This window comes from Agelaius phoeniceus, chromosome 13, assembly GCF_051311805.1.
Source record: "Agelaius phoeniceus isolate bAgePho1 chromosome 13, bAgePho1.hap1, whole genome shotgun sequence".
Lineage (NCBI taxonomy): Eukaryota > Metazoa > Chordata > Aves > Passeriformes > Icteridae > Agelaius > Agelaius phoeniceus.
This window is the reverse complement of record NC_135277.1, coordinates 3,345,305-3,363,159: the sequence shown is the minus strand read 5'-3', so window position 1 is coordinate 3,363,159 and position 17,855 is coordinate 3,345,305. Positions and strand designations below refer to the sequence as shown.

General features: G+C 42.9%; 1 protein-coding gene across 1 annotated transcript in view; it reads right to left on the bottom strand.

Annotated features, from left to right (window-relative positions):
- The window catches only part of ADAMTS17 (ADAM metallopeptidase with thrombospondin type 1 motif 17), a 156,048-nt gene that overhangs the window by 57,099 nt on the left and 81,094 nt on the right, over positions 1-17,855 (bottom strand). The window contains exons 11-14 of the mRNA XM_077185551.1: positions 9,365-9,466; positions 8,147-8,292; positions 5,776-5,942; positions 4,833-4,960 (exon numbers count right to left, since the gene is read on the bottom strand). Of these exons, the coding sequence (XP_077041666.1) occupies positions 4,833-4,960; positions 5,776-5,942; positions 8,147-8,292; positions 9,365-9,466 (543 nt within the window). The remainder of the gene's footprint in view (positions 1-4,832; positions 4,961-5,775; positions 5,943-8,146; positions 8,293-9,364; positions 9,467-17,855) is intronic.

The following is a 17,855-nucleotide window of genomic DNA, read 5'->3' as shown; positions in this document are numbered from 1 at the left end:
GTGGGGGCTGTCAGGGCTGGGTGAGGTGAATCTGGGTCCCTGATCAAGCAGTTCCTCTCTGAGTTACTCCAATTTCTGTTCCACAACAAGTTTTGTGCTAGGGGTTGGAGTCCCTGTAGGAATTAGTTCAGCAAATATCCTCCTGTCATTTCCCAAGCCTTCAGATTTTGTCTGAATCAGAGCAGCTCTGCTGGATCAGGAGTTAGACACATCCTATTTTAAATCAGCATTATCTCTTCTGCATTAGATCTGCAATGTCATCTGCCATTGACTTTGTGCTTAGATCCCTCAGCAGCTCATGGGGGTGTTAGACACAATAATTTATGATTTTTCACACTTAGATATTGAAGGCTATGTGTCAAAACCTCTGTGTTCATGAGAGAACATGCAAATAATGCAAAGCTCTTTCCCATCCCAGGAACTCCTTTGCTTCTGTTCTATTACATGCTTTCCATGGGACAACATGGAAGAAAAACTGGGGGAAATAGCGTGGGTTTTTTGTTCTTCATACCCCACACCCCAAGTACACCACAAACTAGTAGGATATCAACAAAGACTTGGTTTTGTCACTATGCCTTACTCACCAAATCCCTGATACTCTTTTAAACCTCAGATTATATTGCTACAGATCCAGACATGAAAAAAAACAAAAAGGCAATTATACAACAGGTTTCTGTAGTTCAGACAATCCTTCTGGATTTTGTGCACATGCACTAAATAATTTATCAAAGTTCAGTGCTAAGCCAAGTTGTTGTATGGAGACAAGCTACCCAGTCTGGAACATCTTGTACCACAGTTTGTAATGCAGGAATATGAATAATACATGGAAAATACTCAAGTGAGGAAACAAAGCCAGAACTCCAGGCATCAATCAAATGCAAAAAGTGGGTACTAAGTATGTAAAAAGCTGTTTGCCAGAAGCAGGTCCAGTAGACAACTTCAGTTTCTCCTCTGCCACCTGTGGCACTCTCCTGACACTCTGCCTGTCCAGTTTACAGAAGCTGTTTTTGATAATCTGTCCATTTTCCAATTTGTGCTCCCCTTTCATAGAGTGTGACAACCACTTTCAGAAGAAAATAGTTCTGTAACAATTCTGTTGTGCCAGGACAGCCTAATATGTGGCTTATTCTCATTAAACACACTGTGGATTCACCAGCCAGTTGAAAGGAGGTGTGATATGACAAAACATTCATGAGAAAACTGCAGATAGAGCCAAAACATCTTCACCTCTTAAATTGTTAAATCCCAGCAAAGACTGCCCTTGATCTCTAGCCCAGTTCTTGCTATACAGGAGGTCTCTCTTTTCACAGAGACCTTAAATTACATCCTGAAGCACAATCTGTAGTCCCCACTGGAAAGTTCTCATGCTGTCATGAGGCTCAGACTAATCCTCCTTTGAAAAAAGCCAGCACAAGGTCATGTGCATCATACCAGTCAGCTGAGCAGCTTGTCTTCTCCTCACCCCTCTGCTCTGTGACATCTGACACTTTTTTTAGCTCCACTTCTGCCAACAGTTTTGAATTAACCTCAGCAGCACAGAGCAAAACAGTATAAGGGGTTAGAAAGGGCCCTGTTCTCGTAAGTGTTCCCTCATCAAACACACACCCCACAGGCCTAGGGAAGAACAAATCCCTCAGGAGAATCCTCTCCCTGAAAGCCATTTGTCACTTGAAGGGAAATGGGAGGAGATGAACCCAGTGTGAAGTGCAGGTTGCAGTGCTCTACCCCACCTTCCCCATGGCTGCAGTGCCCATGACAGGGAAAGCAAATTGCTGCAAAGCCTAAATGAGCACTCACCCTCCTCCTCCAACACATCAGGCTGCTCTTGTTCTCCAGCCTGCTACAGATTTTCTGTCTCTGAAAAATCTCAGGGGAAAATAAATTCTCCTTGCTAGAAGACCATGTGCATTTTGAGGAGGAAAGGTCAAAGACCTACACATGCTTTGAACAGGGGATCCAGTTTGCTCAGAGGATGGTAAGAAATGGTGCATTTGAAATGTTCAGCCTCAAAACCAACTCAAATAAACAAGGAAAAAATAAATTAGGACCTTATGATTCATCTCAAAAACAAGGAGTAAGGCTAGAAAAAGTCTAGGTGATTTAGGAACCCCCATGCTAAATTTAGGGCTGATTTTGCTCTTTGGTGCTTCTATGCATGATCAAAGTAATAACCAAGTTTACTCACTCCAGCTGCCTTCAGGTGTAAGGGATAAATAGAGAGATGCTGCTGCTTTTGATGATTTTGTTTCAGGGATAGTGAGGCTGACAGCAAAGGCTTCATTGACACCTTTTAGATTGGAGTTCAGCTTTAAAGAGAAACTGTAGTAACTTCACAAAGTAAAACTGAAGGAAAATTCTCTTAGTGCCCAAAGGTATTTGGGGCATTTTGAGGCTTCAGAGAATCTGTTCCTGCTTTCCTTCTCAAAACCCTCCTCTCCTTGCAACAGTTTTTTCACTACATTCATTCATCATCCAAGAACGATTCACAAGCTGCATTTAGGAGCATCTAGGAAGGGAGAAGATCTATTACATTTCCTGGGCTAGATGTTCACAGGCAATGGTTACTGCTAATTTGTCTGTTGCACTGACAATGTGTCATTCCTGTCTTTGAGAGCCTCTAACTAGAAGGATTACATAAGAAAATAAATAACAGTAATACCACCCTCTGATTTCAGCACTTATTCTCTTCTCCAGACCCCCTGCAATGCTTATTGCCAGGCTTTGTCTATGCTGAGTAAAGAAACAAGGGAAGCAGTAATTAAATGAATATGGCAATTAAATTGGTTTAATAGGCAGCTAGTTAGACAAGTATCTGTGGCAAATGGGGTACACAGGCACATATGGCAATTCTCAGCACTGCACTGCATATATGGCAGAGGAGTATTATAAATGAGTTCACAGGGCTTTCAAATCTGCTCGGCTTGAACTGATCATTTCACATTTTTTCTCAGCCAGATGCAAATGGACTGAATGTTCTGCAGCTGTCATCACCTCTCTGCACAGTTAAAGGCAGTTGCCCCCGACTCAGAGTGCAATTTGCTTTTCGTGATGTACCCCCAGTGCTCCGTGCTCATAAAGGAATTCATTTGGAGAGAGCTGGCTACTGATCCTCCCTGGATGAAAAAAAGGTGCCTTGCCATGATGTCTGATTTACCATTTGTGGCAGTTCTGAAGGTTTGGAGCAATAAAACTGGCCAGCCCAGAGTAATGGTCAATGGCACACAGCTGGAGGTGCACAGCTGGCCTGACTATAAAAGGTTATTAATGGGTTTTTGTTTTAGCTTTTTTCAGATATTGCCAAAAACTGGGAAAAATTAAGTAACTTGGGATGCACCATGAACCTGGCTCTATGTGCAAAGCACTTTGTATTATAAAGAATCAAACTTGTACTGGCTCCCCAGACTGCTGCTATTCATATTCTTCGTTGGAATAAATTAGAAAGAGTGAATTAAAAATGCCTCTTCAGCATCATTTGTCAAGAAACAGTGGGAAGTGTCTCCTGCAGCAGTGCAAAATTCAATCCAAAGATTTTTCACTTCTGTCTTTGCATTGTTATTAGTAAAGCTGCTTTATGCCCCCAAAGCCTCTCTCACACGCAGGTGGGTATTGTGTTCATTTATCTCCCTGCCTGGAAGGCTCAAAGCAATAAAAATTGGCATTTCTTAACCACTCACAGAAACCAGAAATAATGCCAAATTTGGTGTGCCCTGTGTCCCCAGGGCAAACCAGTGAAGTCAGTGGAAATAAAAGGTGATGCCAAAAAGCTGTTCTGGTGGATGCAGAGGGCTGGTTAATACCAGGAAGAGCAAGTCTTACCACAGGATACACATCTAGATGAGGAGAAACTTAAAGGGAAGAACTTCCAGGAAGAATCCAGCCCTGGAACGCTGCTGTAGCCAAGTGAAGGTCCCACCACTGTGGTGTGTGCAGCACACGTTGAACACGTGCTCCATGATCAGGAGAGAGGAAACTCATGAAAGGTCTGCCCTGTCAAACTGACAAATGACCTGAACCCATCACCAGGAGCATCCACTCCAAACAACATCCTGTCTTTTATGATCTTTAAATACACATTTTCTCATCTTCCTTCCCCTGTGCAAACATTAAATCTCCATCTTATATAGGTTTACACAACTCCATTAAATTTTTGAGGAACCTGAAGCACCAGCTCTAAGAGCTGCCCTCCTTAGCATTCAATGTATTACAAACTCTCTCGGCAAACCATGAAGTTTTATTACTTCCCACACCTCATTTTGGGTGTGTGTGTAATTTGGTTACAGAGAAATAATCACTGCAATGGTTATGGGCCACCACTCTAAGAAACAGAGAATTCAATCTGAAGACTCCAGCTCGTGTAGCTGCAGGAGCCAAGGAGCAACTGGTACTGAAAGGCTTTCTCAGTATTTCTAAGAAGGAACCAGGTTGACCCAAAAGCATCATGATTCTGGCAAGATAATGCTTGTAACAGGCTAGTGGCAATTTGTGAGCTGATTTGCAGTGCTTTTATCAGGGATTTCTCTAATAGCCAAAAAAGAGCAGTTAAGCAGGCCAGACTTCTCCTCCAATCTGCTCCCCTCACAGAAGTCCCTTCCCACCCAATCCATGCACACAAGCAAATGTGATTTTTGAGCATTCCCAGCTGTTCAGGAAAAATTTCATACCTCGGGCATTCAGCACAATTCTCAGACCAATAACAGAGCCATGGAGCACTTGCAGTGAGCCTATAAAACAGGGCTGTCCCCTCCCCTCGGGGACAGCCTCCCAGCCCCCAGCACGGTGCTGCCCCAGACTGAGCCTACCAGCAGAAATAGAACAAGAGAAGGTTACTCCACCTGGCACTTGCCATGTACACAGAGGTCTGTCTCATAGGGCCCACAGGGAGTTCCATCCAGGACTCTGTCTGCCACCAGCACAGGAGAATCCTTGCCCAGTGGGGAGCAGAAGAGCTCACATGGCTTATCTGGGAAAAGAAATATGACAATTGCCCTTGGGAACAGCACAAACAAGGGTCTGAGGCAATGGTGATGCATTCTCTACATAAATACATTTGGATATCTCATCTTTGAAGGAACATGAGGCTTTCAGTTTAAGTCTGTCATTTTCCCACTTTAAATATCACTATTTAAAGGGTTACATTGATGAGACTGGGCTTTAACAGCACAGGAAACCAATTAGTCAGTACAGTTTTGTGTATCTATTTGTAAAGGGAATGAACATTCATCAGTCGGATAAGAATGATCAAGTCATTGTAATTCACAACATTCAGGCTACAGCCAGTGATTTTAGAAGAACAAGTTCTCCAGACCATTTCATATCCCAGCAATATCTGCTTGAATAGCAGATGAACAGCAAAGCCCAGCAGAAGAAGTGTTAAAGGAATAGAGGTGAGATAGGTAATCTCACCACATATGCTGAGATGCCCCAAAGTGACATAAATTAAAATATGGCACAGGGAATCCACCTTTCTTTCCAGTTCCAAACTAACTGGAATGTTTTCATGTTGAAAAAGCTGGGAATTTCAGACTGGGAATCAAGTTAAGGCACTTCTCTCTCAACATTTCAAAAAGATGAGTAAAGCATTGACAACTCAGTATGTTCTATTAAGAAGGCTAAAGGAACAGCGGGGCAGCACCAAGAACAATTAATTGTAATTAGTCTTTCAGCTGTAGCTAAAGGGGGTCTATTGCAGCCTTCTCACCACCAATGGACCCCTGCAGATGAGAAACTGCAGCAAAAGAACAGTGAGGAATTACAGAGGGAGATGAAAAAACTCACCATCCACGATGACAGCTGTCAGGAGGCTTTTCTTCTTGTTGGTGTACCTGTCGTGGGCCTGGCACTGCTGGTCCCTGAAGCTGGGCACCCCTTTGGGGCAGGGCAGGTTCTCACACACCGTGTGCTCCACGCTGGCCCCACGGCAGTTCTTCCCACCCGGCCCCGGGCTGCAATGGGAAACAAAACCAGGGTCAGCACCAGACACCTGGAATGTTCCATCTTCCCCCTCCCACCCTTCCTTTGCCCCTTGCCTCAAACATCCCATCAGCACCTCCTCCTCCTTGCTATAACCTGCACTGTTGGCATGGTATCCAGAACAAACCTGTGCTGCAGATAACCTCCATCCATGAAATCCATGCCATTCCACACATTTGTTTTTTAAACATACAGGAAGGGCCACTAATGCAACATCAGAATTAAGCACCTGCAAAACTTATCTGTTTTTATTTATGAATCCCCAGAGAAGAAGGAAAACTCAAACTCTCAGCAATAGCCTGTATTTTCTTTGCAAAATAAAACGAAATACAAACAAAAAACCACAGGTAAGCATGGAATCTGGAATTCCAGGTCCCAAGCCTTGCACTTATGAGCTTGACCATGGGATTTCCAATAAACAGGGCAATCCAAGCCCCTCCTGGCACATGTCTGAAACAGTGACTGTGTGAGATATTCTGGTAGGCAGCCACTTTTCACTGTATTTATGGCAAGAGAATCCACCAACTAAGGGAACTGAAGAAATCAAAGTCCATTTATGCTGCTGTGACCCTTTTACATGACAAGGGGAGACTGGAGAAGGGATGCTCTGTTTAAGCCAAGGTTTTCTCCTCAGTCCAAAGCCTAGACAGGAACACAAGGCAGTATAACTCAAAATTCTGCACGTGCAAACTGGCTTATGACACATTCCTTACAACCATGGGGAGGCAATGCATGTAAATGTTCAAAGAAATTACAGAGAGGAAAAACCAAATCAAACAGTGAAGCAACTGGTTTAAAAATACTGATAGTCCCACAGGCTCAAGAGTCAGCTGGCAGAAGCAGAGATTCCTGTAAAAAAAAAATCCCAAGACCAAATATATACAAAATAAAAGATAAATCCCTTAGCCAGTATTTCTGGACAGTGAATAAACCAGCTGCAGAAGTGGGCTGAGGCCAGGAATTTGAAGCAAAAGAAGATCACGTGTGTATCTCCAGCCAAGAATGTATATGAGCAAGAGAATTTTAAAATCAGTGTGCAGTGTTGGAAGGAGCATTTCCTGTAATTTAATGAACGATGATGAATGGATTTAGGTTTGGTCAGCACTGTAGCTGACAGCAAAGAAACCAGCTCAGTCCCCTTTTCAGGAAAATGAGCTGGTAAAAATCAAACCTGGATATTCTAGACATGCAACTGCAGCTCAGATAAGGAGAGCAATAAACAAAAATATCCTTTTCACATAATTACAGGTCAACAGCATCAATTGTGGGCCTATCCATCATCTAGGCATGTCTTTGAAGTGACTGTGTTGCTATGCAGAATTTCAGCCCCAATTTAAAAAGAAAAGCTTTGGGTACTTCATGTGTAGAAGAAAACCTAAAATCTGAATAAAGTCAGAGATACTGCATTTGGAGGGCTGCTCCCAAGGCTGTGAAGTTATAATATACACAACAGGGTGGCCAGTTAAATGGCAGTTAAATTGTAACCTCTTCAGGACTCCAAAATGATGAAGAGACATCCAGATGGACCTCAAATGACCTAAGGGATGAAGGACAACACCTACATTTCATCCTGAATCAGAAAAAATCCAAGCCCATGCAGAGAGCACGGACTTGTTTGTAGTCACTGTGCAGGAGCTGAAGAGCATCCACGGCTCTCTGCATGCATGAAAACCTCGCTGTTCTTATGCAGCACATCCTGACCTGTGAGCATCTCAAGGGGCTTTGCCAAGGCAGCGCTGGGACACTGATCATTGTCAGCCACTGCACTGCTCCCCAAGCCCAGAGCAAGCACTCCTGCAGAACTGATCTCTAAGGCACATCGGCTCACTTTGGTCTGTAGATCCAGATCAGCCCCTCCTCATTCACTGTAGTGCTGGAGGGGAAACACAGCATCAGTTTTTCTGCCAAACTACATGTATCTAATTCAACTGTATCCACCTTTGAATCACTGCAATGGGAAACTTCCAAAGGTGACCCCTCAAGCCATTTCCACAGAACCACTTCAAGTCACTCCAGGATTCCAACCTGGTCATTGCGGCTTGTGAATCAGAAATTTCTCAGAGCTTCTGCCCAGCTCTGCTGCCCATGCCTCCCCTGTACTCTTGCAGCAAGGGTTGCCCAAGAGGGAGAAGGCTGCCAGCACGGCAGAAGGAGCCAGGATGGTGTGAGGACTTACGGGGGGTTGTCACATTTCCGCTGCCTGAAGCGCACGCCTGTCCCGCACGTCCGGCTGCACATGCTCCACTGGCTCCACACGCTCCAGTCGCCGTCCACGTGCTCAGGGATGGGGGTTTTACTGACACACTCCCCAGCTCGGCACCACTGCAAGGCAACCATGTTAGCACGGCCTGGGAGGAAGCCCTGACCTTGCACAGGTGGACTTTAAAGGATGGCTGAGGGATTGCAACAAGTCCATAATTAAGTTTCTAGGGATTCGAGGCTTTGGTGAGGTGGCAGTAGGGGAAGGAGGAAGGGAGGGGGTGAAATGTAAAAATTTAAGTGTCACTCTCAACAAGCCCCTGAAGGGGGTTCTGTCATTAAAAAAGCAATCACAGAATTGAGCCCCTTACTTTATAAAACAGATAATTATCTAAGCACTAAGACTTGAAGCCCCACGATTCACAGCAACTGAGTCCAAGAAATTATACCCCAAAGCAATGCCTTCATCAGCACTGCTCCCAGTATGTACAAAATGATTGAAGTATTTTGGACTTAACTTGGCTAAAGCCCCAAACCCCTCTGGTTCTAATAGGTTGTGCTGGCTCCTGACCAAGCAGCAAACTTTGCCTGTCCAGGATGTGACAAAGTGAGCACAGCTAAGAAACCTTATGAAAGAGTCACCAGGACTCCTCCAGTTAGAAAAACATGGGCATAAAAACCTTTTTTTTCAGTTTCCTTGTCATGGTTTCCAGGACCCAGTTTTTCTTGACATTGTTTATCTTTATTTGCAGGCAAAAAAAGGTTCCAATCCTTGATTTCAGCAGCCAGCTTCTTAATTTTACCCTTTCTTACCTCCCCAGCTATATCATAGATTAAAAAAAAAAAATTAGAGTCCAAAACCAGTAAGTAGGGGGCTGAGAGTTACCAAACCAGTAAAGTTCCAAAAAACACATATATAAATAAATACAGCCAATTATTACCTCAAAAAGAACAGAACATCACTGAATTTGAGCTCAGTTCTCTTGAGCTACTTGTAGAAACTATGAAGTTTTTAAGTAGCCTCTTTTTCCTTCCCCATTTTCCTCACCTCCCCAAATGTCAGACTAAATGCTCTGCATACTTTCTGCCTCAAATACAACGCAGAACACGACCAGCTATAAATACTGAACATCTTGGAAACACTTTTCCCAATGTTGGGAAACAAGAAGTGACTGCTGCTGAGCATCCTGATTACCTTGTCTGCGCCACACTCGGTGCCATCCAGAGGGGGGTCCAACTTTGTCTTACAGGATGTGTCTCCTTCCACCAGGCACCAGAGCCCAGCACACATCAAATGCTGTAATCACAAAGCAAGGAGGTGCAGTTATTGCTTTTGGAGATGCCAGCCATCATTATGGGATACACTTCAAAGCTCAGGCAGTCTTTCTCAAGTGAATCCAGAGGCATCCAGTTGGTTTGGGAGCAATTATTTTTTAAGGGTTGATTGGCATTAAGTGGTGAGGCTGGAAACATGAAAGAGATTGACGGATGCCACTGACAGGAACAAAACCTAGCCCAAACAAAAAGTGTGCTATTTGAACAGATTTCTTTTCACAAGAATAAATCTGGTCCATTAAAAAGGAATCCTATATGGGAGGCCACGTTGGGTGCTTTGGAACCATGCCAAATGCTTAGATGTCCAAGATACTTAATTACTACTGTTTTTTAAAAAAATAACTGAAGTAACTGCAGCTGGTGGTAGCAATAATCAGCCAGCAATGCCCCTGGGGAGAAGGTGGAATGAGAAAGAGGAAAGGCTGTCATGGTGTGCTGTACAGCAAAGGAGGAGCTCGGTGACAGGCAGGGTCAAAGACTGGGAATATTCTGGGGATCATTCCCCAGTGCTGCTGCTCTGCTCAGCCAGTGTGTGTTGCAGGGATCTCAGTGCTGACCACAACTGTGACCTGCCAGATCAAAACATCTTCAGAATTTAAGAAAAAGCACCAGGAAAAGGGACCTTTGCATCAGTAACATTTTCCACAGCATCCACCATGCTTTGCATTCCATGGAAGGGGATGATTCCAATACAGTGCTACATAGCTGAGTACCAGAAGAACAACAAAGAATAATTACATTTCTTTCCACTATTGTTCACATTTCAATGTAATGGTAAAAAAGATGAGAAACCTGATTCTAGTGCCAGCTGGTCTTGTCAAGATTTATTGCACCTCATTAAATGGTTGAGTCAACATGCTTCAGCCTCATGGTTCTTCCCCAATGTAATGTAAGAGACTGTGGGTGCATGTGTGCTTTGTGTACAGGCATGTTGGTATGTCTCTATAAAACACACCATGTCTCTATAAAATAGATCTGTACAAGAGAGGGTGCAGATGAGATAAATCCCAGTCCCAGTGATGATGTAGAACATACTGAAACAAAACAGTTTTCACAGCAGTATCTGCATCCTGCTCCATTTCCACATTTCTTTCTGGAAAGAGAATTTTTCGCTATTTAAACCCAAAGAACATTCACAAAAACTGGAAGCAGACAGCACAATTCAGCATCTGTATTAACCACAATGCAGAAAGTCAATGTCAAACAAACACAACAGCAAATACTCCAGGGAAACCTAAATCAATGAATTTTCAAGACATTTTCTCTGAACAAATAGAGCATATGGGAAAATATCAGTCTTTAGTAATTTTGACTAAATGACTGTGACTAATTAGTGGTTTACCCACAGCTCTGAAAGCACTTAAACACCAATTAGCCATAAGGACATCACACACCGTTTTATTGATAATAAAATTACCTATCAATAATATAATTTACTGATAGGTACAGAGAGGCAGAAGCATTGACAAGGCAGAGATTTCAGAGCTTACTGAGAAATTCATTGTTCTACCTCATGACTCCCAGATTCTCCACCCCCTGACTTCTGGAGAGGACTAAAATCAAGAAGTACATCAATTAACCATGCATAAGCTTTACAGGAAGAACACAAATCTAGGCCATAAACCACAGTGTGAAGGCACTACCAGCAAAACCTCCGTCCAAACTGTGCCTGGGGACAATGTTGGTACGTAAAATGAAGGGAAGCTTTGGAAATGAAAGATGCAGACAGCAAGTATTTCCACTTTTCCAGTCTTCAACCCCTCTCTTACATATAACCACAAAGCTTCAGAGCAGAATGTGAGGAGAAACACTCCAGCCAGATCTCTTGAATGACCCAGACAGAAATTTTGCCCCCAGAAGGAAACCCTCTGCTTCTGCTTTCTGTCAGAGGGACATCCTGGCAGAAGATGTGATGGAATTCACTACATCCCTGAAGGAGTTGTTCTAGACATATATGAGCACCATTGCTAAATATCTGTGCATTAAGCAAGACCAGTGTTTGTTCAGCTTCAGGTCCCTGGATCATAAACTGCATGTAAATTAGGGTTAATTTCTGCTCTTGGATGTAAAACTGGGAAGACAGAGTGGGTGGTGGTAGAAACAAAGTCGTAAAAATGAAATTTTTTTACAATTTTGGCTGGTAACCAGAATCCCTCCATAGCCCACAAGAACATGGAAGGTGATAAAGCCAGGTCACACACTCAAGTATGAGCAATGGCATGGGGAAGCAATGGGCAGAGATCACCTCAAATATGTGTGTTTGCACCTGCAAAACAGCCCAGAGTAGGGTACAGAGGGTGGAAATATTCACATACATGTGGGTGTGGTGTGTGCATATATATGTGTGTGCCTATGCCCATATATTCATGTATACACACACATAATTGTAGGGAGATAAATAAAGGAAATACCTCTCTCAGCAGCACCAACCTTTCTGAAATCTCCCATCTTCGAGGTATGGAAAACATTGGATTTTTATAGCATCCCTGTGTTTGATTCAGAATCCTAAATGCAAAGCATATTTCAGGAAACAGTTACAGAAAAATCTGGTAATGGTGCTGAGCTCTGTGTTTTGGTGCCACACCACTGCAAAGCCCAGGCCCTGGTTAGCCCAGTCCCCTGCATTTAACAGTGTTCAGATACTCCAGCAAAGATGAAACCATCAGCTTTGGGATTGTATGTTCCCAAGACGTTTTATCATGTTAATAGCTCTGTTCAAAAGAGATCATGTATCCTCCTCAGCTACAATAGGAACCCAAACAAAACTCCCCATTAAACAGCAAAGCAGTCAGTGATTTTTTAATGGTTAAACAGCCAGCTTTGTGGGGAAATATCCAAGTGAGAAATGGCAGGACTTGAAAGGAAGTTGTAAATGAGTGGCAGCTCAGAGCTTATACTGATACAGAAGAAGCCATCAAAAGAACTGTATTAGTGCTAATTCTGCATTCAGCAACCAGCTTTCAGATGGCAGGTCCCTGCCTGCAAAGCATTCCCTACAGCGTTCAAAAAGTGCCAGGGAGGATTTTCCAATGACAGATATTTCGCACTGGAAAAATATTGATTTGTTGAAACTGTCTGTGGGGAAAGGTCATCTTTGGATCAGCTCCCAGTTTGAAATATTTCCAAGACAAAAATAAAATTTTAAAAAGCGAGATGGCTGTTGAGAAGTAGTGTTTCAATAAAAATTTTAAATTACTAGAATTACTAAAAGAAAAAAAGAAATGCTTTTTCAACTGAACCCTTAAGGAATTTATTTAGCAAAAAAAAAAAAATTAGAAACTGAAATAAAATGAAATTGTTATGAAGGTGCAAATTTTAGACATTCAAAACCTCCTGGGAGATAGGAAAGCTTGTCTGCACAGCTGTTAGGAAGCAGTCCTGGGAGAGGTCAGGATCTGGAAACTCCCAAGCTGGGAGAGATGTGCTGGGCAGGTGAGCGGCGCGTCCGATTACAGGGATTATAATGGTATCCATTTGACAAAGGGGCCTCACTGTGCCAGGTGTTTTCTCTCCCTCAAAGATCTCACCATCTAAACAGACTCCTGGGAGCTTGGGGATAAAGGAAGTTTTATCACTCTGTTCTAGGTGGAAAGATGAGGAACAGAAAGGGATTAAATGTCTTGCTGAAAGTCTGCTGGGGGATGAGCTGAACCAGAGCTGCTCAGAGCTCTCTGCTCAGTGTCATAGCCACAGGCTCCTGTGTCACTGCTGCAGCTGAAGCCAGGCTCTGGCTCTGGCCCTTCCCAGCTTTCCCAGCTTCTCACACTTTCCCAGGATGGTGCTCCTTTCCCTGGGACTCCATCCCCACCCAGACTCCCAGGCTGCAGAGCTCAGGCGCAGCTCAGTGCAGGGATCTGTTGGAGGTTCCTTAGCTCAGTGCTGCAGCTGGAAATGAGGAATGGGAAAGTCACTCCAGCCAGCTCCTGGTCCACAGGCAGCAAGTCTGGAGCTCTTGCTGGGGTAGCTATTGCATCACCACTGCTGCTAAAATCTGCGTGATCCTGCCCCATGACCTCATGAGGGCTCACAACACTCCCCCAGCTCAAACCTCAGATTGTTACCTGCAAGGGGAGCTCCCAAACCTCCAAAGTATAAGGAGAATCCAATGAATAAAGATGTCCCTCCCACCATGGAGCAACGCTACAGAAGCTTGTTCATTCCCTGCACATTCACTCCTTTACCTTGTCTGCATCCAAGGAAAGAAACACTTATTTCTCCTAGAGATGAATTTGTTTCTGCTGCCTCTTCTTTCTAGCAGCGGAATTAAACCACCAGAAACCAATTTTTCTGTCAAAATGAGGGGACTATGAATAAGAACTTAGGAAACGTAAATATCCTTAAGGGAGAGGAGAAAGAGACCTCATAACACACAGGCTTGCTTCTAAATAGGCTGACTTTCAATGAAGTATCAGAACTCTCTTATTTTGCCAAGGTAAAGGCTCAGCATATTGCTAAGCAGGAGAGAAAATGTACTTATGAATGAGATCCTAATTAACATCTATTAGGTAAAATAAACACACAATTTACTCTTGCTTTCCTGTTCAAAGCACAATGCAAATGTTCTCAGAGTCTCACAGGATGCTTCTGAGCAGCAACTCTACACAAGGTGACAAAAACAATGCCCCCAACTTCTACACCATCACTGTCTTTAATTCTGGGTGCCTGAACAACCCACAGCAATCACAAGGGAGGTGAGCAGCATTGTTTGATGGAGCTTCTTGCTGCTGAAAATGAGATGAGAAGTGTTCCAAACTCAAATCCTGTAAAACTGGAAGGCACTTTTGGAAAGGAGCCACGTTAACCCAGACAAGATAATTGTGAAACTCAGATCCATGTCTCAGTGGCCAAACTGCTGACCTGTGTCTAGAGCTGATATTCCAAGATAGTGCCAGACAAGCAGTGGAAGACTCCCAGACTGCAAGGAAGGCACAAAGGAATAGAAACACTTTCTGTGGTTTTTTTTTAACTGTACATTGGGAAGCAAACAATGAAACAGGAAAACTCTGCTTTCAGCCGTCTCTGGTGCTCTCAAGGAAAACTAAAAACCTTCACAGTCTAAAATATTTCTTTGCAAAACAGCAGTTTTATTTAATTTTTCCCATGTACCTGGAATTAAATTAATAGTCAAAAGAAAGAGATTGGAAAGAGAGCATTCATAAGACCACAGGCTAATTTTATGGCAAAACATTATGCTGAATACAAATCTATCCAGTGCCTTCAGGGCACTCAAATCACCAGCTCATAGACAAGGGACTCACAGACATGGAAAAATCCAAGGAGGAAAGGAGAAGTTTGATGTACTTTCCTACCAACACAACTCTCACTTGTGTGAGCTCTTCAGCTTTGCTGAGCCCAGGTTTTAGCATCTTAAATGAGGGAACACAACACAAATGTGTCACATCAGCTGGAAAAATCATAGAAGTGTCTTTATATGGTCAAACCTAGAAGTAGAGGCCCATGGAATAAAGCACTGGAGCAGAGTCTTTGAATTAAATGACTGGAATTTTGTACTGTGACTTATTACCAGTGTCTAAAAGAGCTGTTCTTAAGAGTAATGTTCACTCAACAGCTCCCAGTCTACTCCTCAGGCCTTAATACCTGACTGCCAGATATAAAAAATATTGATTTGTTTTGAACAACAGGCAGAATTGTCCCTTAACAAAGAAAAATAGGAAAATTAAAAGAATGAAATCATGGATTGTGTTTCTTGGCCATGGGAAAAGAGAAGCTAGGGACAAAAAATAAATATAGATTTGTACATACACCATTCAGATGTGGTTGTGAAAATTATGGAGTTTCTCTTGAAGTGTTTTGCAGATGGGAAGTTCCCAGCAGCCAGTGGGAGAAGTCTGAATGCCCTGCAAGCTAGTTATACACTATTTTCAGGCTGATACTCAGTCGTATTCTGGCTAATTTTGTAAAGTTTAGGCTTTAGCTGTAGATGCCACATCACAAGGCTACACTAATTCTTTCTCCCTCCCCTTGTCTTAATAAGAAATGAAAACTTGCCAAGCTCAAGTGTTTAATTCTTAATAGGCTCTCCCTACTATTGTTAAGAGTTTATTATGTTTATATTCTGAAATTTCCACATTGTATTTTTATAATTTTATTTTGGTTCCCTTCTCTCTTTTTATTTTTCTTTAAACCACTGCACCAGAATGTGTTTTGACCATCTTCCAAACTGAAACACGTACAAAAATTTCTGAAGCATTCCAATAATTGTAAACTGGGCTGTGCTGCCCAGGCAGGAACTCTGCTTCTCTCTCGTTCTCTCTCTCTCTTAAACAAAAAGTATTTCCACTGAAAATCAAGAGAAAAAGGTATTTTTGCAACATACAGAAGCAGTGAAATAAGACACTTCAGCTTCATAGAAACAGGCAATGTGAAAATAGTCTGAATTCTGACAATCTACATGAGGAAAACTATAAAGAATGGCAATTAAGTTAATTGTTACCTTTACTTCTCAGAAAAAAGAAAAATCAGCTAATTTTATTTTAGAATTGCCAGGCTTCTATCCTGCAAGCCTCAAGAAAAACCCAACCCATCCTCTTGCAGATTTATTAGTATTACTATGTAGACAAAGTCCCTGGTTGTACAGAAAATGATAATGCAACCTATTATTTTCAGCATAAACCAGTTTTCAATCTAATTACCACGTTCTTGTAAATATTCTATACATTACTAAATAATAGGGCTCACTATCATGGTCTGCATCTCACAAATGGCCCTGCAGAGAAAAGGCAAACAGAGGCCCATTGATTCCCATGCACAGAGCCCAAAAGGCCACTCCAGCAGCCTCTTTGCAAGCTCAAGACCACAGAGAGACCTACAATTGCTGAATTATACTCACCACCACACCAGTAAATATGTAAACTGAAGGAGAACATTAAATCCACTTGATCTTTACAATTGCTAGTTTTTCTTTACTTTGTTTTTGGTGCCTCTCTTTTTCCACATTAGCCACGAAGTCTACTTTGTCTCCTTTGGCTTGCAATCAACTTTGCCCTTTTGTTCTGTAGCTTGCAGATACTGGAAAATACCTAAATTCGTTAAAAAACAACCTGAATCTAAAAAAAACAGTGGAGCCAGTTCTAGCTGGTTTAGTATTTCTAAAAACAGTGCTATGTCAAAATTCACATTCCCAGCTACATCTGAGTTGACAGTGTCCCTTGTCAGAAAAAAAAAAAAAAATCTCTTGGTAGCAATGCTAATCTCCTTCCAAGTGCCACTCCAGCCTCAGCCCAGTTTTGACTCAAAACAATGTGGATGATAACGGTTACATAAAAATCCGCAAAAATGTGTTAATAATAAATAAGCCAAAAGGCTTAAAAAACAAAAAGCCAAATGGATACATGAGATAGAAATCACATTTTTTTCCCCATAAACATGATTTCAGTGCAAAAGCCTCTGTTGGTAGGCGTGCCAGCCTGAAAAATAAAGATTAAACACGCAGAATGTTTCCATGTGAGTTTCAGATGTGTTTTGATGAATTTCTGGGGGAGAAATTTGTTTTGATGAATTTCTGCTCCCTGAAAGAGCAGAAACCACTTGTGCTATTCCTCTTGGAATAAACACAGGGGCAGCAAAGGGTTAACTCCTGCTCTCAGGCATCATCTCCTGGCTGGGGTTGGAGCTCTCTGCTTCCTCTCTTGGAGGGGTCAAATGAATTCACAATGGTTGATTCATAGCCCAGTGTGGAGCTGAAGGACAGAGGTCAGACAGGTTGAATTGCCTGTAATTTGCACAACTGCTCCCATGCTAGCCCTGGGCTCACAGCAGCACTGAGCAGCCAGAGCCCCCCGGGATCTGTGTGTGTGGGGTGCACTGATAACGCCCTGTGCAGCGTCACAGGTGCATTTCTGACCAGCTTTTCCTGCAATTATTGTGATGCTGCTCAGAGCTTGAGAATGACACATTCAGTTCTCTAAAAGCAACTTGTCTGCCTCAAAATAAAGGCCACTGTGTAACCTCCTAGGTGGGCCAAAGCTCACCAAAGAGCTCATTTCCAACACCGTGCAGCTTCCCAGCTGGAGCCAGGCAGCATGCCTGCCATGGCAGACACTGGTACAGCCTGCTGGAGAAGCACTTGCATGGATCAGATAATGCCTGACATTGCACTGGGAAAGATGAACAGAAAACACTTTGATCCCTTTGTGTATTCCAGGAGAAAACTCTCTAACTTGGATATGAAGGAGGATCTACTGAGGGGTCTTGAGAGACTCATTAATCACAGAACCATAGAATGGTTTGGGCTGGAAGGATCCTTAGAGCTCATCCAGTTCCACTCCCTGCCATGGGCAGGGACACCTTCCTCTACCCCAGGGTGCCCAAAGCCTGTCCAGCCTGGCCTT